Source organism: Engystomops pustulosus, chromosome 10 (assembly GCF_040894005.1).
Source record: "Engystomops pustulosus chromosome 10, aEngPut4.maternal, whole genome shotgun sequence".
Taxonomy (NCBI): domain Eukaryota; kingdom Metazoa; phylum Chordata; class Amphibia; order Anura; family Leptodactylidae; genus Engystomops; species Engystomops pustulosus.
The window spans coordinates 101,789,081-101,803,704 of NC_092420.1; the positions used below are offsets into that span (position 1 = coordinate 101,789,081).

Genomic DNA, 14,624 nt, shown 5'->3' on the forward strand with positions numbered 1-14,624 from the left:
TTATCTTAACAATCTTGGCTGCATGTCCAGACCGCAGCCCCGTCTGCAATGTAATAAAGCATATTAGCGTCTGGCTACCGGCCCGATCCTGGCGCTGGTCAGCCCGCAAAACAACACCTGTTCCAGATGAGATTATTAGCCGTTAGCGCTGATTGCTTTATGGAGGAGGACATTATTTTATAATTATCTGCTTATGGCAAAGCTTGAAGGCTGCTGCAGGACCCTGGACGTGCCTCAAGTTCTGGGGGGCGCTAGTGAGCCCAGATTGTCACATTCCTTCTTATTGTATCTGATTTCTATACAAAATAGAAGGATGTGTCAAGCCCTGGACTCACAATTTACCAAACACTTTGTAACAATTTGTGCAAATTCCAGCAATGCAGCGTGTACAGTACAGCAGATACATTACAATAAGGATGTATATATATATGTATGTAGTCACTTATGCAACTTACCCACAATACCCAACGCAATATAACCTAGAATGACCACCACAAATATGATGCAGCAAAGGACGTCAGTGCAATGCCTGGAAAAGACGAATAAACAATCGTTAGAACCAGAGTAACTCAGTAACAAGGACACAATTTTTGGTATTTTTCAGTATTTTTATATGCCTCCTCCTTATGACCGACTTCTGCAATCTGCATTATTGTTTTATTTCAGTAGTTGAATCAGATGACAAAGGACGTCACTGGGGGGCACTATTGCATTGAGGGAGGGCGAGACAGAGTAACAGCCTGTGAAGCTACAGCAGAGAAGGGTTCTGGTAACGCCCCCCTGAAGCATCAGTATTGTTTTAACAGTTGATTGTAGAAAGAAGGAGGGAAGCCATGGATAAGAAATATAAGAAGATCCCACAGTCCCGGTGCCTGGATCTAGGAGGAATGTAGCAAGACCAAAAAACAAAGAGCTTAAATAAATGTGCTTTATTTACATACAAATAGTAATACAAGTAAACAACTTCCAGTGAATATGTCTAGAAGTATAAACATAAGGGGAACCAAGTTGTCCCAGATGGAATATGGGACGACCACAGAGTACCTATGACCCCCCCTCCTCCATGTGCCCCAAAAACTGCCAAACAATGTGTTTATTCAAATACATAGTTCGTCAAAGAAATAAGACAAGTAAAGGGAAGATGGACCCAAATGCACCTAAGTAACTACACAAATCCGGAGGTACCGTCCGGTGTATATATAACTGTCAATAGTGCAGGTCACACTTACCCAGAGGCATGGTGAAGGTAGACAAAGAGGCGGTCAGAGGGGAGGCCAGAAGATACACCCCGACCCGCGTTTCGCACTGATGCTTCGTCAGGAGGTCCTGATGCTTCGTTGGGGTGTATCTTCTGGCCTCCCCTCTGACCGCCTCTTTGTCTACCTTCACCATGCCTCTGGGTAAGTGTGACCTGCACTATTGACAGTTATATATACACCGGACGGTACCTCCGGATTTGTGTAGTTACTTAGGTGCATTTGGGTCCATCTTCCCTTTACTTGTCTTATTTCTTTGACGAACTATGTATTTGAATAAACACATTGGGGGTCATTAACTAAGGGCCCAATTCGCGTTTTCCTGCCGTGTTACCCGAATATTTCCGATTTGCGCCGATTGTACCTGAATTGCCTCGGAATTTTGGCGCACGTGATCGGATTGTGGCGCATCGGCGCTGGCATGCACGCAACGGAAATCGGGGGGCGTGGCCGAATGAAAACCCGACGTATTCGGAAAAATCGCCGCATTTAAAAAACGAAAATCTGTCGCTGGACTCGCGCTTACCTTCACCTGGTCCAGCTCGGTGTATTCCGGCTACCTTCACAAATCCCAGCCGGACCCGAATCCAGCGCAGAGAAGGCGCCGCTGGTTCGCGAATGGGCCGGGTAAGTAAATCTGCCCCATTGTTTGGCAGTTTTTGGGGCACATGGAGGAGGGGGGTCATAGGTACTCTGTGGTCGTCCCATATTCCATCTGGGACAACTTGGTTCCCCTAGATCAGTGATGGCTAACCTATGGCACTGGTGCCAGAGGTGGCACTCGGAGCCCTTTCTGTGGGCACCCAGGCCATTACCAGAGATGACTCCAGGTGCCTTCCTGCAGTCCCAGACAGCCCAGGACTTGCTGTGCACAGAGCTATTTTAAAGTGACAGCTCTACCTGGGACTATTTTCTGCTTTATGGGTGTCCTCAGGTGCTGGTATCAATGAAAACTGTGACAGAGAAGGGAGTATAAATCACAAATTACATTTCTGTGTTGGCACTTTGCGATAAATAAGCGGGTCTATGTTGTAGTTTGGGCACTCGGTCTCTAAAACGTTTGCCATCACTGCCCTAGATATACTTCTAGACATATTCACTGGAAGTTGTTTACTTGTATTATTATTTGTATGTAAATAAAGCACATTTATTTAAGCACTTTGTTTTTTGGTCTTGCTACTATTTATTTTTTGAGGGCGATATGAGACTGCATATGTGGGCTTTTTTGGTTATCTAGGAGGAATGTCCCTGGTTTATCAGGATGGATTGTGATGGGACATTTCCTAGAAGTTCTCCATGGCTGCCACCAGTATTACATCAGCTTTATCCACACTCGACCACAATAAATCCCCATTCTCATGGCTAACGCTCTCGCTTTAAAACATGATGAGATGCTTAACATTTTGCCGATTCCGGGTTCTGTGATATTCAAGGCGACGTAATTTGAATAAATTCCTGCGCTCGCTCCTTGCCTGGTGTCTCCCTCCTGCACTGCACATATCCCCTTAACTTTAATTCCCAGCTTCCCCCTTAATTATCTTCAGGCTAGAAATCCAGGAAGCGGCCAATGAGCAGCCAATGGGGCAGATTTACTTACCCGGTCCATTCGCAATCCAGCGGCGCGTTCTCTGTGGTGGATTCGGGTCCAGTAAGTTCCTCCGCCGTCCACCAGGTTTACGCTGCTGCGCTGAAGTTCCCCGAGGCCCGCCGGAATGCATTGAAGTTCACTGGCCTATTCCTGGTGACGGTAAGTGCAAGCTCCGCAACACTTTTTTTTTTTAAAATGCGGCGGTTTTTCCGAATCCGTCGGTTTATCGTTCGGTCACGCCCCCCGATTTTCGTCGTGTGCATGCCGGCGCCGATGCGCCACAATCGCGTGCACCAAAAACGGGGAAATACAGGGGAAATCGGCGCAAATCGGAAATATTCGGGTAACACATCGGGAAAACACGAATCAGGCTCTTAATAAATGACCCCCAATGTCTCCAATATGGAACCTGCGCCTGGCGACCGCAGTGAGGACGGGTGTGAGATGCAGGACGGTCAGGCGGGGCCGCGATGGCGTCTAGAACCTGCCGGAATGTGGAGGGAGGTGATTAGATTTTATCGCAAGGTGAAAGCGTTGTTTGCCAATTATTCCTGACATTTCGCTTTACAAATAAATCGCGGCTTCCCCTTGAAAAGCTTTTGCCAGATAAGCAAATTCATACACAAGAGGAACGAGACGCATTCATGGCTTTACCGAATTTCCTTTAAAGTGAAGTCGTTCTGGAGAAGGCAGAGAAAATTCCTTCTTTATTTTCTGTAATCTCCTAATTCAGCAAATCTAATTAACATTGGTCCAAGGAAAATTCTAGTCCTATAGTCCTCAAAATTCAATAGCAGGAACTACCATAAGAATGTTACGCACTTTTTCGACTCTCCTGGAAAGACCCGGAGGATCTCAAAGGCTCCTAAATGTTTCATATTTGATTCTGGACCCAAACAAATGGGTGGTAACGGGAATGTACAGTGCCCACATCACAGGAAGGGGTGGTAACGGGCATGTACAGTGCCCACATCACAGGTAGGGGTGGTAACGGGCATGTACAGTGCCTACATCACAGGAAGCGGTGGTAACGGGCATGTACAGTGCCTACATCACAGGAAGGGGTGGTAACGGGCATGTACAGTGCCTACATCACAGGAAGGGGTGGTAACGGGCATGTACAGTGCCTACATCACAGGAAGGGGTGGTAACGGCCATGTACAGTGCCTACATCACAGGTAGGGGTGGTAACGGGCATGTACAGTGCCCACATCACAGGAAGGGGTGGTAACGGGCATGTGCAACATCCCCCACCGGGGCCTAGCCCTTGAGGTGAGGCCTGGAGACAGCCGGGGCCCGCGGTACCGGAGTGGCTGGCGGTTGCGGCCTAAGCACGCTATTGTCACGGTGCTTGGTACGGGGGAACCGGAGGGCTGTCCTACAGCCTGGCAGGTCTCCAGCAGGGTGGTGTTGGCAAGAAAAGATGAGGGAGAGGCTGCTATAGCGGATCTCCCTGGGGCAACCCCTTAGTGTCCCGAGTGTGAGTCTCTGGGTGATGGACAGGGTGCCGGTGATGAAGGCAGCCGTATTAGCAGGGACCAGACGGAAAACAACTTACAGTTCTTTATTTGAACCGGCAGGAACCGCAGCAACGTGCCTTTAACAGGTAGATGGAGTGCTGAGATGTGAGTTGGAGGGAGCCTCAGGAGATAGTTCACCAGCCTGGATGTAGAGGGCAGGCTGGGAGGCAGCTGTGTCCTGGTAGGAAGCTTCAGCTTGTCCTGTAGGGCTTCAGGTATCACCTTTAAAGGTAAGATGATACCCCTTTTCCTCACTACACTAACTCTAATCCATTACTCCACTCTTCAGAGGCAGGGGCTAGGCTCTTCCTGCTCTGGTATGGGCTAGACAGAGATTACTCACTCACTCACTGATTCTCCTAGGATTCCACACTAGAATAATCATCTAATGTTCCGATCTGAGCTGAGCTCAGACTAAACTGTTCTCCAGAACATTCCTGGCCAGAGGTTTTATTACCTCCCTTTGGTCAGGTGGTGGCTGCTCCTCCAATCACATCTCAGCTTACAAAGGACAGGATGTAACACATATGATTGGACAATAGCATCTTGCATTATACAAAATACTTAACCTCTGCCTTGCCAGGCAGGATTCACCACTGCAATACCTCTATGTCCTATCAGAACCATGTTGTGTACTGGGATTACATGCAGGTGGGACGTATTCGCAAACCCTACCTCACCATTGCATCGGCGAGGGTGTTGCATACCCCGGGGGCAATTGAAAGAGCCGCCCTCGGCTCGACTACAGATGTTTTGGGGCACAGAGGGGGCTAAGGGCACTTCTGGGAAGTGCAGGCTATGTGAAGTGTAGGGACAAACCGCCCATGGTCCTGGAGACAGGCACCTGGGTTGGTGTCGGACTAAGACAAAAACATGTAGCTGTATGACAGTTGGTCGCTGACGCCATTAAACCGAACTGTACAGTAGGAAAGGTGTGGTGTCATGTCCTGTAATCCACTCCTTGCACCAAGGCCTGTATATTTGTTTTATCAACGCTTCTTCCCTGGCGGCAATTACATAGTGTGTCTATCTGCATTGCGTTAGCATATGCGACACGAGTACCTCCTGACTGGCATCCTTACCCATGTATGGGTGGTATCCAGGTGCTAACTTTGTAACACCCCCGGTCCCCTAAAGACCCGCAGTTTACGGACTACCCCCACGTGCAAACCTCAGTTTGAAGGATCAGGTAGCGGTCAGTGTTTTACATAAAAGACGGTCCGACACAGCCACACTACAACCTGAAAAGCCTATGAAAGGGTTAATGCAGACTATTGGCATATCTTCTGACAGTGTGCAAACAGGATAATTCACATTGGCTTAGGAGCCCAATGGGTACACATCTTGAACGTTACAAACGTTACAGAGGTGGATAGGCTACTCAGGGTAGCGCGATAGCAAATGTCTCTTTTCCTGCAAAGAAAAGGCATAAAAAGTGCAAACAGAATGTCCGTACCTAAAAAGGAAGGCATTAAGTGCAAAATAATAATTTACATAGCAACTTTTCCTTGAGGTTGGCGAAAGTCTCACAGAAGGTCTCTAATGACAAAGTCCATCTTCTGGGTACAGCCCTTGATGTGGGGAAAAGTGCACTGAGAAGCAAAGGGTCTCCTCTATGTGTAGAGGGACAGAGTCCTTTGAAGAAATCTCTGCTGTGGCAGAGGAAGGGGTGCTATCATAGCACAGGCCAATAATCAGTTCAAGGTATGTCTCTTGACTGAGATAAATAAGGGTGAGAGTCTCAGGAAAGTCTCTGGCTCTTTGGGGGTAAGGACAGAAATATACAATATGTACACATGGTACAGTACCTGAAGTGGGCTACAGCCCTTCAGGGGTTACTCTGCATCTTTGCTGGGTTCAGCAGGGACAGGATCCAAAGTCAGCAGGGAATCCTGTGCATCCTCAGCGGGAGTAGGTGCCGGCTGGGGACACCCGGTGGCAGTAGTGGGTACTGCAGGTGCAGCAACATCCTCCGGACCTTCAGGGGGAGGAGCGCTGTCGCCCGGGATGTCGGCTGTTCCAGCCGGGGGCTCAACTGAGCCAGGGACCACGGAGGGGTCCAAGAAGAAATAAACAGAGCCCGGCGGCCGAGCCGCGGCTCCTTCCAGCTCCGGTTCTTCCGGGGCCGGGTCATCACCCCATCGGTAGCCGGCAAGGGGAGATGTGGGCCTAGATGGAACCTCCGGACAAGGTCCGCTAGCCGGGATGTCTTCTCCCACAGAAGAGCCGTGGGACCTGGCAATACTCCCGGCAGGGGAGACAGTGGGGGTGGCGCCCTGTATCATGCCCGGCCCATGAATGGCAATGGGACCCGTACTCACGATTACCGTGGATGGGGCATTCACGTGGGTCACCGCCCGGGGACTGGCAGCCGAGGAAGAAGAGGTGTTCGGAGATTCCGGCCACTCGTCGTCCTCATACCAGTCATCGTGCGGGAAGTAGCGGTCCTCATCGGAGTCGGGGATCCGGATCACACCAGCCGCCCAAGGTCCTCGGGGCCCCTCTTGCAGGGAGAATTCAATGCACTCGCCTGGCTTCAGGTTGTGCTGGCTCTCCGGCAGATCAGGCCTCTTGACTGACCGGCGGGGTATAAATACTTCCCGTCCGGTGTAGTCCTGGGTGGCGAAGCCATAGCCACGCTGCTTGTCGAAGAACCGGACCATGCCGGTGGTGCGGTTCTTCTCCACCCAGGCTCCAGCTGTAGACCGGCCGGCCATGTAGCGCTGGGCCTCCTTCTCGCGGCGTCGCTGCTCCGAGACAGCGTCCCGGAGTCGCTGGCGGGCGGCCTCACCTCGGCCTCGAGGCTGCGGAGGTGCCGGTGCTGGGGCTCGTGGCTCCGGTGCAGGCTCGGATCTCCGTGATGGTCGGGCAGGTGCCGGAACAGGAGCAGGAGCAGCCGGAGGATCAGGAACCGTCACAGCAGGGCTAGCAGGCCGAACAGCAGGGATGGTAGGCCTCGGAGCAGGTGGCACGGCCGCAGTAGGCCCAGGCGTTGGCTCGGCAGGAGTCGGGGCCTCCCCACGTGGCGCCTCCACGTGGGCCTGCGGTACCGGGATGGTAACCGGGATAGGTATGAGGAACCGCCTGGGTGGGACCTGGTACTGCGTCACCGTTTGATAACACGTCCTGGTGACGAAGGCCCGAGTCAATCCTCGGTGCAGCCGATGTCCAGCGGAGGGTCTCCGGACCGGCTGCGCAGAGACCACCACCATAGTCTCTAGTACCTCATAGAATTCAGGACGCTCCACAGGAGGGAAGGGCGGAGGACCCCACATGGTGTTGTCCTCGCTGTCCAAAATCCACTCAAGTTCTGGCGCTTCTCTGAGGCGGGGCAGGAAGTCCGACTCTAGCCAGTGGGAGGAGTCCAAGTCCTTCCCGCCAAGAGCTGTGGCGGGCTCTAATTTTTCCTGCGCCACAGGAGGCGGGGTTCGCGCCATTCGCGCGTGGGTGGAGCTTGATGCGTCATCTGGGTTTCCCGCCAGTGAAGGTTTTGGCGGGCTTGAATTATTTGCTGCGCCACAGTTTCTGAGTTAAAAATCTTCGGGCGCGGCAGCACCGGATGTAGCAGAGCTGGTACAGTTCTTGCCAGGATTAACCTCTGGAGTGCGGGAGCGGCGCTCGACAGCACGTGGCAGCAGTATAACACAGTTCATTCCAGAAACACACAAATACTTGGGCCTAAACCCGGATGGCAGCAGGGTTAGGCAGCACAGTCTTTTTCAATAAAGGAAAGTCTTTAATGCCGTAATAAGGCACAGAAGTATCAATCCTGTTCGTGACGCCACTTGCAACATCCCCCACCGGGGCCTAGCCCTTGAGGTGAGGCCTGGAGTCAGCCGGGGCCCGCGGTACCGGAGTGGCTGGCGGTTGCGGCCTAAGCACGCTATTGTCACGGTGCTTGGTACGGGGGAACCGGAGGGCTGTCCTACAGCCTGGCAGGTCTCCAGCAGGGTGGTGTTGGCAAGAAAAGATGAGGGAGCGGCTGCTATAGCGGATCTCCCTGGGGCAACCCCTTAATGTCCCGAGTGTGAGTCTCTGGGTGATGGGCAGGGTGCCGGTGATGAAGGCAGCCGTATTAGCAGGGACCAGACGGAGACAGAAGTTGAAGAAAACAACTTACAGTTCTTTTTTTGAACCGGCAGGAACCGCAGCAACGTGCCTTTAACAGGTAGATGGAGTGCTGAGATGTGAGTTGGAGGGAGCCTCAGGAGATAGTTCACCAGCCTGGATGTAGAGGGCAGGCTGGGAGGCAGCTGTGTCCTGGTAGGAAGCTTCAGCTTGTCCTGTAGGGCTTCAGGTATCACCTTTAAAGGTAAGATGATACCCCTTTTCCTCACTACACTAACTCTAATCCATTACTCCACTCTTCAGAGGCAGGGGCTAGGCTCTTCCTGCTCTGGTATGGGCTAGACAGAGATTACTCACTCACTCACTGATTCTCCTAGGATTCCACACTAGAATAATCATCTAATGTTCCGATCTGAGCTGAGCTCAGACTAAACTGTTCTCCAGAACATTCCTGGCCAGAGGTTTTATTACCTCCCTTTGGTCAGGTGGTGGCTGCTCCTCCAATCACATCTCAGCTTACAAAGGACAGGATGTAACACATATGATTGGACAATAGCATCTTGCATTATACAAAATACTTAACCTCTGCCTTGCCAGGCAGGATTCACCACTGCAATACCTCTATGTCCTATCAGAACCATGTTGTGTACTGGGATTACATGCAGGTGGGACGTATTCGCAAACCCTACCTCACCATTGCATCGGCGAGGGTGTTGCACATGTACAGCGCCTACATCACAGGAAGGGGTGGTAACGGGCATGTACAGTGCCCACATCACAGGAAGGGGTGGTAACGGGCATGTACAGTGCCCACATCACAGGAAGGGGTGGTAACGGGCATGTACAGCGCCTACATCACAGGAAGGGGTGGTAACGGGCATGTACAGTGCCCACATCACAGGAAGGGGTGGTAACGGGCATGTACAGTGCCCACATCACAGGAAGGGGTGGTAACGGGCATGTACAGCGCCCACATCACAGGAAGGGGTGGTAACGGGCATGTACAGCGCCCACATCACAGGAAGGGGTGGTAACGGGCATGTACAGTGCCCACATCACAGGAAGGGGTGGTAACGGGCATGTACAGCGCCTACATCACAGGAAGGGGTGGTAACGGGCATGTACAGTGCCCACATCACAGGAAGGGGTGGTAACGGGCATGTACAGCGCCCACATCACAGGAAGGGGTGGTAACGGGCATGTACAGCGCCCACATCACAGTAAGGGGTGGTAACGGGCATGTACAGCGCCCACATCACAGGAAGGGGTGGTAATGGGCATGTACAGTGCCCACATCACAGGAAGGGGTGGTAACGGACATGTACAGCGCCCACATCACAGGAAGGGGTGGTAACGGGCATGTACAGTGCCTACATCACAGGAAGGGGTGGTAACGGGCATGTACAGTGCCCACATCACAGGAAGGGGTGGTAATGGGCATGTACAGTGCCCACATCACAGGAAGGGGTGGTAACGGGCATGTACAGTGCCCACATCACAGGAAGGGGTGGTAACGGACATGTACAGCGCCCACATCACAGGAAGGGGTGGTAACGGGCATGTACAGTGCCTACATCACAGGAAGGGGTGGTAACGGGCATGTACAGTGCCTACATCACAGTAAAGGGTGGTAACGGGCATGTACAGTGCCTACATCACAGGAAGGGGTGGTAACGGGCATGTACAGTGCCCACATCACAGGAAGGGGTGGTAACGGGCATGTACAGTGCCCACATCACAGGAAGGGGTGGTAACAGGCATGTACAGTGCCCACATCACAGGAAGGGGTGGTAACGGGCATGTACAGCGCCCACATCACAGGTAGGGGTGGTAACAGGCATGTACAGTGCCTTCATCACAGGAAGGGGTGGTAACGGGCATGTACAGTGCCCACATCACAGGAAGGGGTGGTAACAGGCATGTACAGCGCCCACATCACAGGTAGGGGTGGTAACGGGCATGTACAGTGCCCACATCACAGGTAGGGGTGGTAACGGGCATGTACAGTGCCCACATCACAGGAAGGGGTGGTAACGGGCATGTACAGTGCCTACATCACAGGAAGGGGTGGTAACGGGCATGTACAGTGCCTACATCACAGTAAAGGGTGGTAACGGGCATGTACAGTGCCTACATCACAGGAAGGGGTGGTAACGGGCATGTACAGTGCCCACATCACAGGAAGGGGTGGTAACGGGCATGTACAGTGCCCACATCACAGGAAGGGGTGGTAACAGGCATGTACAGTGCCCACATCACAGGAAGGGGTGGTAACGGGCATGTACAGCGCCCACATCACAGGTAGGGGTGGTAACGGGCATGTACAGCGCCCACATCACAGGTAGGGGTGGTAACAGGCATGTACAGTGCCCACATCACAGGAAGGGGTGGTAACGGGCATGTACAGTGCCCACATCACAGGAAGGGGTGGTAACAGGCATGTACAGTGCCCACATCACAGGAAGGGGTGGTACCGGGCATGTACAGCGCCCACATCACAGGTAGGGGTGGTAACGGGCATGTACAGCGCCCACATCACAGGTAGGGGTGGTAACAGGCATGTACAGTGCCCACATCACAGGAAGGGGTGGTAACGGGCATGTACAGCGCCCACATCACAGGTAGGGGTGGTAACGGGCATGTACAGTGCCTACATCACAGGAAGGGGTGGTAACGGGCATGTACAGTGCCCACATCACAGGAAGGGGTGGTAATGGGCATGTACAGTGCCCACATCACAGGAAGGGGTGGTAACGGGCATGTACAGTGCCCACATCACAGGAAGGGGTGGTAACGGACATGTACAGCGCCCACATCACAGGAAGGGGTGGTAACGGGCATGTACAGTGCCTACATCACAGGAAGGGGTGGTAACGGGCATGTACAGTGCCTACATCACAGTAAAGGGTGGTAACGGGCATGTACAGTGCCTACATCACAGGAAGGGGTGGTAACGGGCATGTACAGTGCCCACATCACAGGAAGGGGTGGTAACGGGCATGTACAGTGCCCACATCACAGGAAGGGGTGGTAACAGGCATGTACAGTGCCCACATCACAGGAAGGGGTGGTAACGGGCATGTACAGCGCCCACATCACAGGTAGGGGTGGTAACGGGCATGTACAGTGCCCACATCACAGGAAGGGGTGGTAACAGGCATGTACAGCGCCCACATCACAGGTCGGGGTGGTAACGGGCATGTACAGTGCCCACATCACAGGTAGGGGTGGTAACGGGCATGCACAGTGCCCACATCACAGGAAGGGGTGGTAACAGGCATGTACAATGCCCACATCACAGGAAGGGGTGGTAACGGGCATGTACAGCGCCCACATCACAGGAAGGGGTGGTAACGGGCATGTACAGTGCCCACATCACAGGAAGGGGTGGTAACAGGCATGTACAATGCCCACATCACAGGAAGGGGTGGTAACGGGCATGTACAGCGCACACATCACAGGAAGGGGTGGTAACGGGCATGTACAGCGCCCACATCACAGGAAGGGGTGGTAACAGGCATGTACAATGCCCACATCACAGGAAGGGGTGGTAACGGGCATGTACAGTGCCCACATCACAGGTAGGGGTGGTAACGGGCATGTACAGCGCCCACATCACAGGAAGGGGTGGTAACGGGCATGTACAGCGCCCACATCACAGGAAGGGGTGGTAGGGCATGTACAGTGCCTACATCACAGGAAGGGGTGGTAACGGGCATGTACAGCGCCCACATCACAGGTAGGGGTGGTAACGGGCATGTACAGCGCCCACATCACAGGAAGGGGTGGTAACAGGCATGTACAATGCCCACATCACAGGAAGGGGTGGTAACGGGCATGTACAGTGCCCACATCACAGGTAGGGGTGGTAACGGGCATGTACAGCGCCCACATCACAGGAAGGGGTGGTAACGGGCATGTACAGCGCCCACATCACAGGAAGGGGTGGTAACGGGCATGTACAGCGCCCACATCACAGGAAGGGGTGGTAGGGCATGTACAGTGCCTACATCACAGGAAGGGGTGGTAACGGGCATGTACAGCGCCCACATCACAGGTAGGGGTGGTAACGGGCATGTACAGTGGGGAGATCCAGTACATCATCCTCTCCCTCCATATTTCTTGCACACACCACCGGCTGGAGAGCTGCCAGGCTGTAGGACAGTCCTCCGGTCCCCCATACCAAGCACCGGGACATCAGGGCTCCCTTCGCCGCAACTGCCAGCCACTTCGCTGGGGGATGTTGTACAAGTACAGAACTCATATCACAAAATGTGCACCTACGAGTTAGGGCTTAGTCTGCGTCTGTGCTACAATTCTGCAGCATGAACAAAGAGCACCAAAAAAATGGTGCCCACTTCCGGAGCAGTGCAGGGGGCGCCAGACTAATGAAGACCCCCTGCACACTCCACAGGACCCTGCACATAGTTATGATAAATTGGGGCCATTATTGGGGAGCACTTTCAGCAGATTTCCCCTTTGTTTCCTCTGTAAATTGTCATCATGAGGAGGAGAACATCTTGCGGACCGTTGCTCCCTATATTTGACCTCCCGCCCTCCCCCGAGGAGCTCTGGCAGTGTGACCCCGGGGATGAGGGCGCTCCGTGCTCGTGAGGCCGGTGAATAGATGGGAGAGGGTCCATGTTGTTGTCAGGCTGCGGGGAATGTGGGGGCACCGATCCTCGCAGATACATTTCTGGAATTCTTCCGGATTCTTTTCCATGATGACATCTGTCGGATCCGCACAATCCTAACACATTGGCAATGAAAACACGTGGGACAGCTTGCTGGTTGTTTGTGAGGAAAGCGTGGGGCGGCCGGAGCGGTCAGACTCAGATGCGTCAGTCACAAAAACTTCTACCGCTGCCAAAAACCGAGCCCCACATCAAGTGCCGGGGGGGGGGGTCCGGTCTTGTAAAGAGGGTCCGGTCTGGGGTCTGTAATGGTACAGAGGACTGGTCTGGGGTCTGTAATGGTACAGAGGACCGGTCTGGGGTCTGTAATGGCACAGAGGGCCGGTCTGGGGTCTGTAATGGTACAGAGGACTGGTCTGGGGTCTGTGGGTTCTGTATTTATTGAGGAATCCACTCTGGGTTTAGACATTTTGTAAAGAGGGTCCGGTCTGGGGTCTGTAATGGTACAGAGGACTGGTCTGGGGTCTGTAATGGTACAGAGGACCGGTCTGGGGTCTGTAATGGCACAGAGGACCGGTCTGGGGTCTGTAATGGTACAGAGGACTGGTCTGGGGTCTGTAATGGCACAGAGGACTGGTCTGGGGTCTGTAATGGCACAGAGGACTGGTCTGGGGTCTGTAATGGTACAGAGGACCGGTCTGGGGTCTGTAATGGCACAGAGGACCGGTCTGGGGTCTGTAATGGCACAGAGGACTGGTCTGGGGTCTGAAATGGCACAGAGGACTGGTCTGGGGTCTGTAGTGGTACAGAGGACCGGTCTGGGGTCTGTAATGGCACAGAGGACCGGTCTGGGGTCTGTAATGGTACAGAGGACTGGTCTGGGGTCTGTAATGGTACAGAGGACTGGTCTGGGGTCTGTAATGGCACAGAGGACTGGTCTGGGGTCTGTAATGGCACAGAGGACTGGTCTGGGGTCTGTAGTGGTACAGAGGACTGGTCTGGGGTCTGTAATGGCACAGAGGACTGGTCTGGGGTCTGTAATGGTACAGAGGACTGGTCTGGGGTCTGCAATGGTACAGAGGACTGGTCTGGGGTCTGTAATGGTACAGAGGACTGGTCTGGGGTCTGCAATGGTACAGAGGTCCGGTCTGGGGTCTGTAATGGTACAGAGGACTGGTCTGGGGTCTGTGGGTTCTGTATTTATTGAGGAATCCACTCTGGGTTTAGACATTTTGTAAAGAGGGTCCGGTCTGGGGTCTGTAATGGTACAGAGGACTGGTCTGGGGTCTGTAATGGTACAGAGGACCGGTCTGGGGTCTGTAATGGCACAGAGGACCGGTCTGGGGTCTGTAATGGTACAGAGGACTGGTCTGGGGTCTGTGGGTTCTGTATTTATTGAGGAATCCACTCTGGGTTTAGACATTTTGTAAAGAGGGTCCGGTCTGGGGTCTGTAATGGTACAGAGGACTGGTCTGGGGTCTGTAATGGTACAGAGGACCGGTCTGGGGTCTGTAATGGCACAGAGGACCGGTCTGGGGTCTGTAATGGTACAGAGGAC

General features: G+C 53.3%; 1 protein-coding gene across 3 annotated transcripts in view; it reads right to left on the reverse strand.

The window, feature by feature from the left end:
• The window catches only part of SLC44A5 (solute carrier family 44 member 5), a 159,457-nt gene that overhangs the window by 75,957 nt on the left and 68,876 nt on the right, over positions 1 to 14,624 (reverse strand). For all 3 annotated transcript variants that reach the window (XM_072128549.1, XM_072128548.1, XM_072128547.1), the window contains exon 3: positions 456 to 529. In XM_072128549.1, coding sequence (XP_071984650.1) covers positions 456 to 529 — 74 coding nt within the window. The remainder of the gene's footprint in view (positions 1 to 455; positions 530 to 14,624) is intronic.